General features: G+C 39.6%; 1 protein-coding gene across 1 annotated transcript; it reads right to left on the bottom strand.

Moving 5' to 3' along the window:
• Positions 1–3,280: 3,280 nt before the first annotated feature.
• Positions 3,281–3,925, bottom strand: LOC124159771 (mediator of RNA polymerase II transcription subunit 15-like). Its single transcript, XM_046535687.1, has one exon. The coding sequence runs from the start codon at positions 3,923–3,925 to the stop codon at positions 3,281–3,283; it is 645 nt and encodes a 214-aa protein (XP_046391643.1).
• Positions 3,926–16,427: the final 12,502 nt, after the last annotated feature.

Genomic DNA, 16,427 nt, shown 5'->3' with positions numbered 1-16,427 from the left:
CAGCGCTATTATCAATTATATTAATATAACACTTGATTTAATTCAATACCATTATCAGATATCATTTATAGGTCCCACTATTTTACTTGGTAAAACATAATCCAAATACAATGCATGCATGCAACAATAAAAAGAAACAATGAACTTGTCTTGTGATGTGAATACACCTCCAAGAACTCATTTAGGCTGAAGTAACTTAAACCACACAAAGAAGTTTCATTTTATACTTGAAGTCATGTCTCAGAGGAGTATAAATGATGATTTGAGGCGAAAGTTTCTTCACTTTTGCTGCCACATGACAGGGTCTCTTGCTGTACACTGCTGTGTAATTGCAGAACATGTATACAACCTCACCATGTCGAGTTAGTTTCCCATGCACTCGGGCAATGGAGATGAGCTGTTACAAGAAGTATTCTTTGAGTATAAGCAGAAGTAGAAGATGTATGAAAATTGATACAAAGCATAAGAAGTTTAATAGTATGCATAGGACTACCAGGGCTATTCTGTAACAGATAGCGGCTCCGCTATCACGACGAAGATGCTATTTCTGGCGCAATATTACGCCCCCCCGATTCAATATCTCAAAATAGCGGCCCCTAAGGCGAATTTGGGGTCGCTTTATAGCATCGACAATAACGCCAGCTTTTGGCTCGCGTTATTCCGATAGCGGCCCCTACCAGGGGCGGAGTTTTGTACACGTCCAATCTTATTTCTCAATTCTTTGCAATAAACAAATGAGACACCGAAAACCCATCAGGATACTCGGCAGCCCGGGAAGAAGTTAAAAATATGATGTGGCTTGTGTTTGGAGATTTTTCTCTTTTTCTATCGGATATTTTCTAGCCTAAGTAAATAAGCGTCTATATTCAAGGGTTAAACAGTCGTCGACGGAAGAATATCGCCAATTTTTGAGCTTAATATATCGGAATTCACAAGTATAATTGTCTTGAAGAGAACTTCGTCCGCTACGCACTATTCGTTCACCTACGCCTATAATGATTATACTCTTATGATTAGTGGTGACGAAATTATTTTTACTAGTACGTTCATCTTCAGCCTCGGCTTGTTTACATCGTTTGCCTCATTGCTCGCCGTAATTCTACGATGTCCACAGTTAATCTACAGTTGTCCACAACGGTAATTATCTAATTATAAAACATTTTTGTCACTTGAAATCTCATTTTAGGCAATTTTAAATACATTCGTTGAGGAAAACAGCTGTTTTCTAGATTACGCGGATGTCATCATGGAAGGAATCATCGCGAGTGTTGTGATTGTGAACTCGTGTGACATACTTTACGGTTTCTAATACCAATATCTCGAGCAATGATTATGGAAGTGTTATCATGTTTGCATTTTGATACAATTTCCATGTTACTTCAAACAACTTAGCGTTGATATGACTCGGACTAAATATACTGCGGTACAGTGTAAATTTGTGATATGCCGCCGGAGGAATGATGTTGAAATGAAATGTATGCAGTTTCAAGATGAATGATTCATTAAATGTTTCCTTTTTTCGAGCAATCATTCTGTTTATTTGCCCCTTTCTTCCGTTGGAAATCACGGTTAGTACTTATTAGTATATATTAGTATAATGCATTGTCAATTGCAGCGGTGCTGTCAGTAGATGTAGAAAGGGGTTCCTGGAACGGAAGTGGGCGGCCATTTTGTTTTTTAAGAGAATGAGCCAATGAAATCGCTGGATTTTGAGGCGGGAGGTTTGAAACCGAGAAACAGAGACGCAGCGAATGCGCAAGGGAAACAGAGGCGTAGCGAATGCGCAAGAGAGACAGAGGCGCAGCGAATGCGTGAGGGGTTCGTGGGAGGTTTGAAATCGAGAAACAGAGACGCAGCGAATGCGCAAGAGAGACAGAGGCGCAGCGAATGCGCGAGGGGTCCGCGGGAGGTTTGAAATCGAGAAACAGAGACGCAGCGAATGCGCAAGAGAGACAGAGGCGCAGCGAATGCGCGAGGGGTCCGCGGGAGGTTTGAAATCGAGAAACAGAGACGCAGCGAATGCGCAAGAGAGACAGAGGCGCAGCGATTGCGCGAGGGGTTCGCGGGAGGTTTGAAATCGATGAACAGAGGCGCAGCGAATGCGCTAGAGAGACAATTGCGCAGCGAATGCGCGAGGGAAAACGAGAGGAGCAGCGAATGCGCGAGGGTTGCGAGCGATGCGGATCGGATGGGATTGGATCTTGGGTGATTTCAATGAAACACACTCACTCAGCTCGGTTTGAATATTTCTGTTTTATTGTATAAATAAAAAATTTTAATATATGAGCACGAAAATCAAATTAGTACGAAAAGGGGGAGAGGGAGTTGGAAGAAAAAGACTGTCGGATGAGAAAGTCAAAAAACGGATCATATAAAAGTCCAAGAGAGTACAGGAATCGGATGGAGAAAGCCACAGGGATGGCTATTTCCTTCTCTTCCGAACAATAATCCGAAGGAGAATATTAATATTTTCCTTCGAACTAGAGTTGGGAAGTGAATGAAATACCCACACCATAAGCTTTCTCAAGCCGATTCCTTACTCTCTTGGACTTTCATAAAATCCATTTTTGAACAATCCCAACCAACAGTCTTTTTCTTCCTCTCTCTCTCTCCCTCCCCACAATAACTATCAAATAAAAAATATCACTGAAACACTCACAACAGCAAAATAAACACATATAACTTTAGTCACTTTTTCCTTCAAAACAAATTATGGTCACTTTTCAAATCAAAACCTTTTTAAAAAACAAACAACAATCACTTTCTCAATAACTACTGAAAATCAAATAAGTACGAAAAGGGGGAGAGAGAGATGGAAGAAAAAGACTGATTGTTCGGATTGATAAAAAAATGGATTATATCAAAGTCCAAGAGAGTACAGGAATCACATGGAAAAAGCCAAAGGGATGGTTACTTCCTTCTCTTCCGAACAATAATACGAAGGAGAATATTAATATTTTCCTTCGAACTAGAGTTAGGAAGTGAGGGAAGCAAGCATCCCCGTGGCTATTTCAATACTATTCCTGTACTCTCTTGGAACTTCATATGATCCATTTTTTTAACAATCCGAACAATCAGTATTTTACCTTTCTCTCTCTCTCTCCCCCTCCTCACAATTAAAAAAAAATATTTCAGAGTACACCCCCTACACCATAATAAACATACATATATCTATAACTCAAAAATGAGCCCCTGGAAATACACGAACTTTAATTGTTTTATACCGAACATCCTCCACTGTCGAGTGTCGTTCGGTTTCAATACAACACGTCTCCCGTTGCTAAGATGTGACTAATGGCTCGGTATGCGAAGAAATGAGGGGCATTTGCAGCCGTCGCCTCAGCAAGGGAAAATCTTCACATGAAAGCTGTTGTTCCTGCTCCATCGGCTGAGGCGACGACGGCTGTGGACGCGAACTAGCAGCAGGGGGCAGCGCTCGTTCACAACGTTGTACCTTCTCCTCCCGCATCTGCTGTGGCGTAGGGTGTTGTGGACGCGAATTAGCAGCAGCAGGGGGCAGCGCTCGTTCACCACGTTGTACCTTCTCCTCCCGCATCTGCTGTGGCGTAGGGTGTTGTGGACGCGAACTAGCAGCAGCAGGGGGCAGCGCTCGTTCACCTCGTTCTAGCTCCTCCTCCTCCCGCATCTGCTGTGGCGTAGGGTGGTGTGGACACGAACTAGCAGCTGGGGGCAGCGCTCGTTCACAGCGTTGTTGCTGCTCCCGCGCGTGTTGTGACGGCGGCTGCTGTGCTCGCATGCCCCGCAAGCACTCACCACCTTCCACAGCAACCGCTGTGGGCTGCTGTTCTTGCTGACGACTCAGTGGAGGTGTCGGCTGCTGTTCTTGCTGGCGAATCAGTGGAGGAGGACAAATCACCATCGCCTGACAGCACTCTGCACACTCCGTCCACGGCCTCACACACATCGCCAAATTTCTATTGCAACGGTCGCAGTTAAACACGCGAAGGTTTTCAAGCGAGAGAAGATGTCTCCTTTCCCTTACGTTCCACCCCATACGGGATGCGCAGAACAAGCAGAGCATAGCCCTTGCTGCGACCAGATGGTAAACGTCGACTATGGCGCACAACATTTCTGCGAGAGGTGACTGCGAACGGAAGAGAGAGAGAGAGAGAGAGAGCTCTTGTCCGTGTTGACTGTTGAATGGATGGAGGGACACTGAAGAGAGCTTTTATATAAAAGTCCTATCACTCGACGAGAGCTTTTTGCGCAAAGACTCAACGCATGTGTTCGCGTGATAAAAGGATATTTGCGTCTGCTCGGGAGAAGATAAACAATGACCGGATGCGCGAGGCGTGAGAAGAGAAAAGATAAGCTTGGCTCGGCTGAGTGGCGACCGGATGCGCGAGGCGTGAGAAGAGAAAAGATAAACTTGGCTCGGCTGAGTGGCGACGGGATGCGCGAGGCGTGAGAAGAGAAAAGATTAACTTGGCTCGCCTGAGTGGCGACCGGATGCGCGAGGTGTGAGAAGAGAGAAGATAAACTTGGGACGGTTGAGGCAGTGTGTACGTGACTGCTGGAGCGTGTGAAAAATTTGATAAACCCCATCATGCAACTGTTGGTGTGAGAAGGGAACCCTCATGGGATCCGTGTGAGCGTAACCAGTAGAAACCAGTTTCGCTTGCGAGTGGGATGGGTAGGGATTCATATAAATATAAGTCCAGAGAACATAAAAAGACATTCGATCAATTGTACTTCTGTAACAGTATCACAGCTCTCGTAAAGAAAAATATTCTGTTGATCACGCTGAAAAATCATCATCTGGATATAATTTATAGTAAGTATATATTTATATTCATTATAAAATTGAAATATTTAGTTATAAATGCAAACGTTGCTATTTTAATATATATATTTATACTTTTAGATGGAATCCATCAAAACGCAACTGCTTAACCAACAGAAGAATGTGGAATTCATCAAGAGAGAAGACCTCATCGAGGGGAAAGAATATTCTGTTTCCAAACTGGAGGCAACAAAAACAAGATATGGAGAGGCGCTTTTGGCTACCATAGAATATGAAGGAAGAGACAGGAAGATATTCATGCCGAAATTTTTTCATTTGAGTGAAGCCGAAATAAATTGTTTCAACGAAAACTCATGGGGAGAGAACATTTTATTAGTTAAAGTGAAGGGGTACCTCAACGTTAAATGAAAAATAAAGTTTTTAAATAAATGATTAAGGCAGTAAACGATATATAAAAATTGATGTATACATTTATATTTAATAATAAAAGTGTCTTCATAGCTGAATTTGTGAGTGTTATTTAAAATATTTCTTCTCATAATTTCATTGTGGACAAAACAAAGAGGAAACTTAAGAGTAAAAGAGAACATTTTTTGATTAATATTCATTAGTTCCTCTTGAACCAGTCTGAACTTGTCTTGGTGCACCATAAGTTCTGATACAATGGTGAGGGTGAGTGAAATTAGGGAGAGTGTGGGGGGATTGAATGCGCGCAAACGCAGATGCTTGCCAAGATAGAGGATATATAAAGGGAAAAATTTCTCCCTAAAATATCAGTTTCAATAGAGAAAGGTAGACGGCAACGATGGAGGATCTTGTTCTTTGTGAAACTTGTTACGTGTACTATAGTCCTAGATACTTGGCAGCACACGAAATGTCTGGTGTTCATCATCGTCATGCAATTCGAAGAGGAGGAGGATTGGAGGATCAGACTGGAGGAGGAGTTGGTCCATCACTGATGCTGATGGAATCTGCTGCTCGGAACCGACTAAAAACATATTGGGTGAGTGGTGGGGGAGTGCATACAGATGTTGTAAATTTTTTGAGTAGCATAAAGAATAATTTGAAGGAAAAAATTGAAGAATGTTTAGAGAATACATCTCTTAAAATCAATATTTTGGTAAAGGCAATGTTTCAGATGGATGAAGAAGAGCAGGAGCGATGTTTCAAGACAAAAAATGTTAGGGTTTTACAGTCGGACGATGTGGGTGAAATTTTAGAAGAATTATTCGCAAAGATTTTAAAAGAAAAATCTGAAAGTTCCGCAAAAGGGTCTGGATGGACCCTTTTTGATGTGTTAGGGTTAGAACTTAGGATAAATCGCTATCAACCACTTAGAGGGTCATCTTTCATCAGATTACCACAGAAAATTTCTGGTACAAAAGCAGTAATTAATGTGCAAAATAGAGATGCCTTTTGCTTTAAATATTCTATTCTGGCAAAATTTATTGAACAATCACCACATCGCGTGTCAAGTTATGATAGTGTTGAATATCCTAAATATTACGATTGGGATTGTATTAATTACCCTGTGGAAATTTCTAAAATCCAAGTGTTCGAAAGAAAGAATTCTATTTCTATTAACATTTTTGGACTTGATGAAAAAAATAACGTTTATCCCATAAAGGTTGTGGAAAAGGAGCTGGAGGACCATCGCGATCTAATGTATTTAGTTGAAGGGAATAATTCACACTACTGTTGGGTCAGAAATTTCAATAAACTCGTCCATCATCAAATCAGTAAACATAAGGCAAGTATTCACGTCTGTAAACGTTGTTTCCTCTCGTTCAATTCAGAAAAAAATCTCCTCTCTCACAAGGATGATTGCATGCGGAATTTACCCTCAAAAGTTATTCTTCCTGAAGGTATGGATTCTTATTTGAGTTTTAAAAATTATTCCAACATAATGAGACTACCATACGTTGCATATGCAGACTTTGAATGCATTCTTCCCAAAGTTTCAAGTTGTACTCCTAGGAATGAGCATTCATACACAAAAACGTGTCAGCAGCATGAAGTCATGTCGTTCTGTCTGCTCATGGTTGCGAATACCGGTGAGACATTCGAGCCTTTTCTTTATAGAGGTAAAGATGCAGTGCAGGTTTTTCTGGAAAAGCTAAAGGAAATGTCTGTTTTTGTGAGTGAAGTGTATGGAAGAAAGGTGCCGTTGGCAAATTTAAGTGAGGAAGAGATAAATGCTTTTAATAATGCGAGCATTTGTCATATTTGTGGGTATACATTAGGTAATGATCGTGTTAGAGATCACGACCATCTTTCGGGTACATTTCGAGGTGCGGCTCACCGTAACTGTAATGTGAATTGTCAAGTTCCTAAATACTTACCTGTTTTTTTACACAATCTTTCAAATTATGATGCCCATCTCATTGTACCACATCTAGGTTATGATAATTTGAAAATCACTTGCATCCCACACAGCGAGGAAAAGTATATTACAGTTTCTAAATATGTAGATTCTAATTTCTCATATCGGTTCGTTGATAGCTTTAGATTTTTGAGTACATCCCTCTCCAAATTAGTCGACACACTTCCTAGGGATAAATTCAGGCAAACAACCCTAATTTTTAAAGAAAAAACTGACTTGATCACAAGAAAGGGAGTATTTCCTTATGAGTTTGTAGATTCATGGCAAAAATTGGAAGTCCAATCCCTTCCCCCAAAAGAATATTTTTACAGTACTATAACAGAGGATACAATAACCCAAGATGACTACGAATTTGCTGAAACAGTTTGGGTTGAATTTCAATGTAAAAACCTTGGAGAATATTCAGACTTGTATTTAAAAACGGATGTTCTTCTTCTAGCTGATATTTTCGAAAATTTAAGAGATTTTTGTCTTTCGACATACGGGTTGGACCCTGCGTGGTATTACACTCTACCTGGTCTCTCATTTGATGCTATGCTAAAATATACAAGGATCACACTTGAGCTATTAACAGACTATGACATGGTTCTTATGATTGAAAAAGGAATTCGTGGAGGTATAAGTCAGTGTGTAAAGCGTTACGCGGAAGCAAACAACAAGTACATGAAAGCGTATGATCCCTCAAAGGAGTCATCCTTTTTAGCATATTTAGATGCTAACAGTTTATATGGATATGCGTTGTCTGCCCACCTTCAATCGGGAGGATTTATGTGGGTTGACCCTCTTGACGTCACTTTAATCCCTGACGATTCACCCAAAGGGTACATATTAGAAGTTGACATAGAGTATCCCAAAGAACTTCACGATTTTCACTCAGACTTGCCATTTTGTCCAGAAAAGAAAACACCACCGAATGGTAAACACACGAAATTAATGACAACGCTGCATGATAAAAAACACTACGTCATACATTACAGAACCCTCAAACAAGCCTTAGCGGCGGGGCTTAAATTAAAAGCAACCCACAGAGTTATTCAATTTGATCAGTCTCCATGGATGAAACCGTATATTGATATCAATTCGGAAAAACGGAAACTCGCAACATCAGAGTTTGAAAGGGAAATTCAAGATTTTTAATAATAGTGTTTACGGGAAGACACTTCAGAATGTTCGAAATTATAAAAACATTGAATTGGTCAGTAATGAGAAACGATTAGAAAAGTTAATCTGTAGTTCATTATTTCTCGACCGAACAATTTTTGCTGAAAATCTAGTTGCTGTTCACAGAAGGTATAGCAGCATTAAAATGAATAAACCTATATATATAGGGCAGACAGTTCTAGATATATCTAAAGTGTTGATGTATGATATTTTTACAATCATATTAAAGTGAATTATAAAAAAGACGTATCATTACTTTATATGGACACAGACAGCTTTATTCTAGAACTTAGAACAATGGACTTTTACTCCGATATGGAAAGAAACATTTCACTCTATGATACTTCTAATTACCATCCAAACCACCCGTGTTATTCAAAAAGAAATGAAAAGGTAATTGGAAAGATGAAGGATGAGTGTGGGGGTAAGATTATGACGCATTTCGTAGGTCTCCGAAGCAAACTTTATTCCTATCCTGTACAAGGCAAAGCAGAGGGAAAGAGGGCTAAGGGGGTCAAAAAAGTCACAATAGAAAAAACGATCACTTTCAATGATTACTTAAATTGTCTGCGCGAAAATTCTATAGCCTTTAGAAAAATGTTTCTAATTAGATCGCAAAAACATCAGCTCTGTACTGTTGAAATAAATAAAACAGCGTTGAGTTCCAATGATGATAAACGCTACATACATGATGACGGTGTGAACACTCTTGCGTGGGGACATTACAAAATTAATAGGAAAAGAAATTATGATGATGCCTTTAAATGCAATTGATTCTATTATTAAGGTAATTTCCTTAAATTCTCATGCATTAAATATTTGAAGTCATTCGTTAGATATCCACCATGGCACACACATTGTGGTTTCTCACCATTTTGTTGACTTCGTATTATCCAGTCAAATGTGATATTAACTTATGTGTTGCGCAATACTTACATCAATTTGGTTACCTCGATGTGAGTGAAAATGAATTAAGAAATGTGTCGGAGGACAGTTTTAAGAATTCTCTTAAGATCTTTCAGGAATATTACAATTTGAAAGCAGATGGAACTTTAAATGAGGAGACGTTGAATTTGACAAAAGTTCCACGCTGCGGTGTGCCTGATGATTTCAGTTTCACTGTTTCGAATAGCAAGTGGAGTAAAAATGAAATAACTTGGCATTACCCACTAGCGAGTGAAACACACGTAAAATTAGCTGAACTAGCCTTCAATGAGTGGAGTGAGCACTCTAATTTAAAATTCAGACAAGACTCTCTTAGGCCTGATATTACAATCGTTAACACCATGCAGTTACACAGATATTATTCTAAAACTGGAATATGTTCTTTGCCTTTAGATGGACCTGGTAATGTATTAGGTCACGCAGAGTTGCCATCGAATAAAAATAACCCAATTGAGATACATATTGATAAAGAAGAAAACTGGTATTTGAGGAGAGATAATAATCACTCGTATGAATACAGTAATTTGTTTAAAGTGCTACTACACGAGATTGGTCACAGTTTGGGCATTCATCATTCTAGAGATAATAGTTCTATCATGTACTCTATGTACTCACTCGATGCACCATTATCGTTACAAGAGGATGATATACTCGCGATTCAGAGCCTTTATGGGAAACCTGAACACCCTAAAGAAGAGAGGAAGGATATAGATGAGGAGGAGAGGAATGAGGAGGAGGTTGAGGATGTGGATATTGAACAGGGTATTTCTCCATGTGATGTTGAGGACTTTGATAACATTCTTATAATTGATCAAATACTGTATTTATTCCGTGGTAAACTGTTTTGGATGATTGATTTAATGAGGAAGAATGAAGAGCTGCCAAAATCACAAGTAATCAGTGATTGGCTCCCTTTTCTCCCATCAAATATAGAAAAGATTGACGCTATTTATCGCAGACCTTCGGGAGAAATTGTCATTTTTATCGAGAGGAGAATTTACATGTTTCATTACGAAAGCCTAACACTTGTTTATGGCTTTCCGAAAAGATTGGAGGATGTACGCATCCCACGTCATGCTGAAATTCAAGCAGCGGTTAACACGTACACAGGTAGAACCTATGTGATTCACAACAATGTTTTAGTAATAGAGATGGATGAGTGTAGCTTCGAACCAAAGGAGTTTATGTATCTTTACACAAAATTTCCTCCTATACCGGGAAATATCAGTTCCGCTTTTAGATTTACGAATGGGATGTTATATTTTTTCAAAGGGGACAGTTATTATGAGTATAACGAATTCGATATGACCCTGCGGAACGCAGGTAAGAAAAGTTTATCCCTCTTCGGAATAGAATGCGCAACTGCGTCAACTCTCTCGAATGTTGTCGATGAGTTAAAAGGTATAGTATCGAAGCTTGAGGGACAAGTATAAACTCAGTGTTCCCTTCAATTCAATATCAGTGATGTCTACATCATTGATGTGGAAACATCCATTTACATGTATATGCGCAGGTCCTTCATGTTGTGGAAAAACTACTTTCGTTATACGATTTTTAGAGAATTTAAAGGAGTTGGTAGATGGCAAAATTGAAAGAGTAATTTGGTGCTGCAGTCGACAAAGTAAACCTGAGAAAGAGCTGAAGGGTGTAGAGTTTCAATACGAGGTGCCAACATTCGAGAATCCACGAAGGATACCCACTCTTTACATAATAGACGATTTAATGCATGACTGTTATAACAAGGGGGTCAGCGAACTCTTTACTCGAGGTTCTCACCATTCAAATATTTCAGTAATTCTCATCACACAAAACGTATTTTACCAGAGTCCTCAGGCTCGCAACATTTCCCTCAACGCTAAATATATAACGGTTTTCAAAAATCCACGAGATCGGTCTCAGTTTCGATTCCTCGCAGCACAGGTTTACCCGGAGAATCCAAGTGAACTTCTGAGGGTTTATAAGGAGGTAACATCAGGTCCATTTACTTACTTTGTCCTCGACCTTTCACAAGAGACGGACGATCTATTACGGTATAGGACACATATATTTCCGGGAGAAATAACTTCCGTGTTCGTTCCATCACATGTAGAAGACTATGAGGAGATTGAAACGACACTGTTACCTCATCAGGCTGTTAAACACCGCCGATCCGAAATTACGAAAATCAGTCATAGAATCCGTAAACGACGACGGGATAAAAGCCCTTTGTGAGTGCTGTCTGAATACATTAAACGGAAATCATAAAATTAGTGGAACTGTGAAGAAGAAGTTGGTTCGCTATAAAAAAACGCTTCGTAAATTGAGTTGTCCTAAAGTATCCATAAAGCAAAAGAGGCTTTTGTTGAAACAGAAGGGTGGTTTTCTACCGGTTCTGTTAGGATCACTTTTGAGCGGTGTCCTGGGAAGTTTGATAGGATGAATCTAAAAAGGATGTTTCTCATCGATCCACAGACGTTAAAAAAGCAGCGGTTGATGCGAGATACCTCAAGATTAGATGACGAAATGCAAAAAGTGCTTCACATGAAAATGAATTATACAAAAAAATGGCATCATTATCGCAGGATATTAGATTCGCATTTAGAAGCTGTAAATAGCATGAATGATCCCATTCCTATATCATACGCAAGCGAGGATAGAAATCATCTGGAAGGAAGAACGGAACAGAAAAGAAAGTTTGGAGAGAAGCTCGCTGAAGGAAGGAAACATTTGAAAGGGGAACGAAGGACTGCTAAATCATGGTCAAAAGCTGTAAATCGAAGGGTAGCGAACAAGGAAAGAGACATGGACGATTTCGCGAGAGAAGTACAATCAGAGGAAGAGGCACACACACCTCCTCTCAAAGAACGACTAAGAAGAGTAAGACAAGCTCCGCGATGGAAGACTCTAGGTTAAAGGCAGTATATTATGACCCTGCTAATCCTGCCAGTTATTCCACTGTTGATAGACTTTGGAGGGGTGTAAATAAGATAGTGAGTAAGAGACGTGTTAGAGAATGGTTAGAGAGACAGGAAACTTACACTCTTCATAAGCCCACGCGAAAGGCATTCCTCAGAAATAGATATACTCCTGAATACATTGACGACACTTGGCAATGTGACCTTAACGATATGAGAAAGTTAAAAAAATACAACAATGGTTATGCGTACCTTCTCACTGTAATTGATGTGTTTTCCAAGTATGCATGGGCCATCCCTCTCAAGAGCAAGACTGCAGAGAATGTGATTGAGGCTTTTCGAGAAATATTTGTCCACAGGAAACCAAATAAGGTTCAGAGTGATAAGGGGACTGAGTTCTCTAACGTTAAATTTAAACGCTTCCTTGCAAATCAAGGGATAAAATTTTACACGACAAACAATCCCGATGTGAAAGCTGCCGTAGTAGAAAGATTTAATCGCACGCTCAAGGGACGCATGTATAAATATTTTACCAAATTCAATACCTTAAATTATGTCAATGTATTATCGAAGCTTTTGAATGGATATAACGAACGTGAACATTCCAGCACAGGTGTACCTCCGAAAGAAGTGAGTGATAGAAATGCGTTCCTCGTCGCACGTCGTTTAGCGTCTATTAAACATAAAAAACCTAAATTCTCCATTGGCGATTTTGTTCGAATATCAAAAGAGAGGCTACCCTTTGCGAAGGGATACGAGCAAAATTTCTCCACTGAAATTTTTAAAGTTTGGAAAGTTGATAGAACACCCATTCCAACATATAGATTAGAAGATCTTAATGGTGAACGAATAAAGGGATCTTTTTATGGTGAGGAACTGTCCAAGACGAGAGTCAGTTCTCGTACCGAATTTCAAGTGGAAAATATTTTGCACAGACGAGGAAAGGGAAGGAATTTGGAATATTATGTTAAATGGAAAGGTTATGGTAATGATTTCAACAGTTGGATTCCAGCAAGTGTAGTGAGAAGGTTGTAATGTCTGAAGATTTTTTCGTGTTTCTTTTGAGCGATAGCTCTGGGAAATATTTCCCCGAAAATTCAATCGCGAATTTTTGAGTCAAATTACCACAGCGCATAGCCACTGAAGACACTTGGAGAGTAGGCCTCGCAGAAATTTATTTCCCAAGACTTAACATACCGTTAGACCTGCCATCCGAAGGAGAGACAAAGAACGAAAGTGAGGAAAAGTCAAAGACAGAAAGCGAGCGGAAGACGGAAAGCGAGCATGAAGGTGAACGTTCACCATCCGAAGAAGAGAGCGAATCGAGAGAATCATCAACCTGTCCTATCGTAAAGGTTAAAGTTTTGGATGATGAAGTTGTAAATTTGGAAACGAAAACTTATGCTTTTGATGAATTGTTAAAGTATTTTCACAATGAACTCGCAGATGAAAAAAGATGGAGATACATCTTATCCCTTAGCACATGGTTTCAACACAAACTTTCCACTCATTTGAAGGGTAGGCCTTTTATCAAACGTTCCTCACTAGACTGTTCTTATACGTTCGTTAACGTCAAACGGGTTGGTAAAATACCACTTACAGCCCCCGAATACACTTTAGAAGAACTTCTCACTTCGATCAGAGAAGATATTGGCGATAATTCGTCAGGAAAGAGAGAATTTGACACACAATTCATGAATACATTCACAAATATAACCATTCCTGCCTACAAGATGCCGAGGATGAGTCGGAAACGACGACTAAGTTCAGAAAATGAGACCGTTATACCTGATGAACAAGAGCGTCTGACGAGTCAGGTGTTCGTTTACTTGGATGTTTTAGCACCACAAATTATTGGAGATGTTATGTCAAAATGTCTGAGGGTGGTGATGGGTGATAAGGGTAATCATCAAATTTTCACTCAACCATATTATATGCAACTCGATAAGCATGACTTCGACACCGTAGAAATAAAACTATTGAATAAGATGGGCGAATTGTATCCATTCCCTGATAGTATAAACCCATCGACTGTCGTTCTGCATTTTGTTAAGCAATAAATAGACGAGTAGAGTTTGTAATTCTCATTAATTAACATGATGTTGGAGGATGTAGATCGTTATCGTCGATACTTTTCACAGGTCGGCGGAGGTGATATTGGTACTGTATATCGGTCAAGTCATTATAGACAACGAGGTAGAGGGTTAGGAAATTTTTTCAGAGGACTTTGGAAATTCGTCAAACCATTGGTCACAGGGGGAATTAAGGCAGTAGGTAGAGAAGCTAGGGATACAGGTATTAGGGTGTTATCTGATATTGGCACCGGAAAACCAATCAAGGAGGTTTTGCAAACGAGATCTTCTGAGGCTGTTGAAAATTTAAAAAGGAAAGCAGAGGATAAGATATCCAGGATGGGTGGAGCCGGTTTACGTGCTCCTAAGCGAGCAAGGGTTAAATATAGCAGAAAGAAAATAAAAAGGGTAAAGAAGAAGAATCAAGTAGGAGGAGGGCGAAAACGCAAGACGCGCACTCAAAAGAAGCTACGAAAACGTGTCAAAGATGTGTTTGCATAAATATTTAGTCATATGCTGTGATAGGTTTATTGAACGTTTTGTCACCGAGGTGATAACATCATGGAGGTTAGCGAGTACATTCCCGACTGCTTAGACTTATTTCAACGTCCAAGTCTCCAATCGAGTGTGCTCGGATGTACTGTCGTACCCTATAGACCGATTGCTTCCATTGATAACGCTACTGAATTAAGATTCGCGATCAAGGATAGCGGTGATCGATACAGAGATTTGAATGGTATAGTTTTGAACATTAAAGCAAAGTTATGTAAAATCAGTGGTGAAGATTACAAATCAACGGATACAGATCAACCTGGAGTAGTTAATAATCTATTGCATTCATTGTTCGAGCAGTGTCATGTGTATTTCAACGGTAGTCGGATAACTTCCTCGGATAATTACCATTATAGATCCTATTTCGAAAAATTATTAAATTATGGTGCAGATGCTTCTCGTACCCATCTCGAATGTGATGGATGGGTATTGGATACTGGAAAGGATTTGGACAAGCAGACTGATGATAACAAGGGATTCAAAACAAGAAAGGGATGGTTCACAAATAGTAATGTTGTAGAATTTGAGGGGAAACTTCACGTTGACTTATACAATCAGCCTCAATATCTAATTAATGGTGTGGACGTGGACGTCGTTCTGTCATTGTCCAAACCTGCGTTTTACATAAAGGAGAAAGAGAATGGCAATTCAGTGTTAAAAATCATTCAAGCTACACTATTCATTCCACATTACGAAATAAATCCTTCAGTTTTGTTGGCACATGAACAATTGATCAGGAAACAGGATGTCATATACCCATATAAACGAGTTGAAGTCAAGACTTTCACAGTTCCGTCCAATGTCACAATGATAAATAATGAGAACTTAATAGTTGGTCAAATTCCCACAAATTTACTTGTAGTAATGGTAGATGATGATGCTTATCAGGGTAAAAGGGAGAAAAATCCCTTTAGCTTTAAGCATTACTCGATGCAATATTGTTGTATCTACGTAAACGGTTCCCCGAACCCTGTGGGTGGATTAGAAATGGATTTTCACAGCGAAACAAATAATTATGCCACTCGCGTGTGCCGTCAGCTTTATTCTGCTTTGGGTGCACATCATAGTGACTGGGGTAATCAAGTATCTTTGGACATGTTCAAACACGGTTACACCGTGTTAGCTTGGGATCTTACTCCAGATCGAAGTGGAGACGAAAGTCACGTCTCTAAAACAATCTCTGGTAATGTGAGATTTGAAGCGAAATTTAATGATCCTCTTCCAAATGCTGTGACCGTTATTACATATGCAGAGTATAATTCAGAAATTTCGATTGATTTTAATAGGATGACACTCGTTGATAGAGTTAAGTAGTCGTTGAACATGCAAACAGGTGATATCAATGATGTTTTATCGAGAGATCCTCGAACTAAACGAAAGTTTAGAGGAGTATTTCCTTCCGATCAGCTTCCTAACCGTGCAATCCCTGGAATTTATGTGATAAATTTTGATCCTTCACACGAGCCTGGAACCCATTGGGTTGCAGTATGTGTGAGTAGGAAAAATGCTGAGTATTTCGACTCGTATGCTTTTCCTCCTCTAGTTGAGGGCATAATCAACTTTCTGAAACCCTTTACCGTGATAAAAAATTCTGTTAGACTTCAAAATTATAAATCAGATCTTTGCGGGGAGTATTGTTGTCTGTATGCACTCTT

This window comes from Ischnura elegans, chromosome 5, assembly GCF_921293095.1.
Source record: "Ischnura elegans chromosome 5, ioIscEleg1.1, whole genome shotgun sequence".
Lineage (NCBI taxonomy): Eukaryota > Metazoa > Arthropoda > Insecta > Odonata > Coenagrionidae > Ischnura > Ischnura elegans.
The sequence above is the reverse complement of the archived record's forward strand: the minus strand, read 5'-3'. Positions and strand labels throughout refer to the sequence as shown.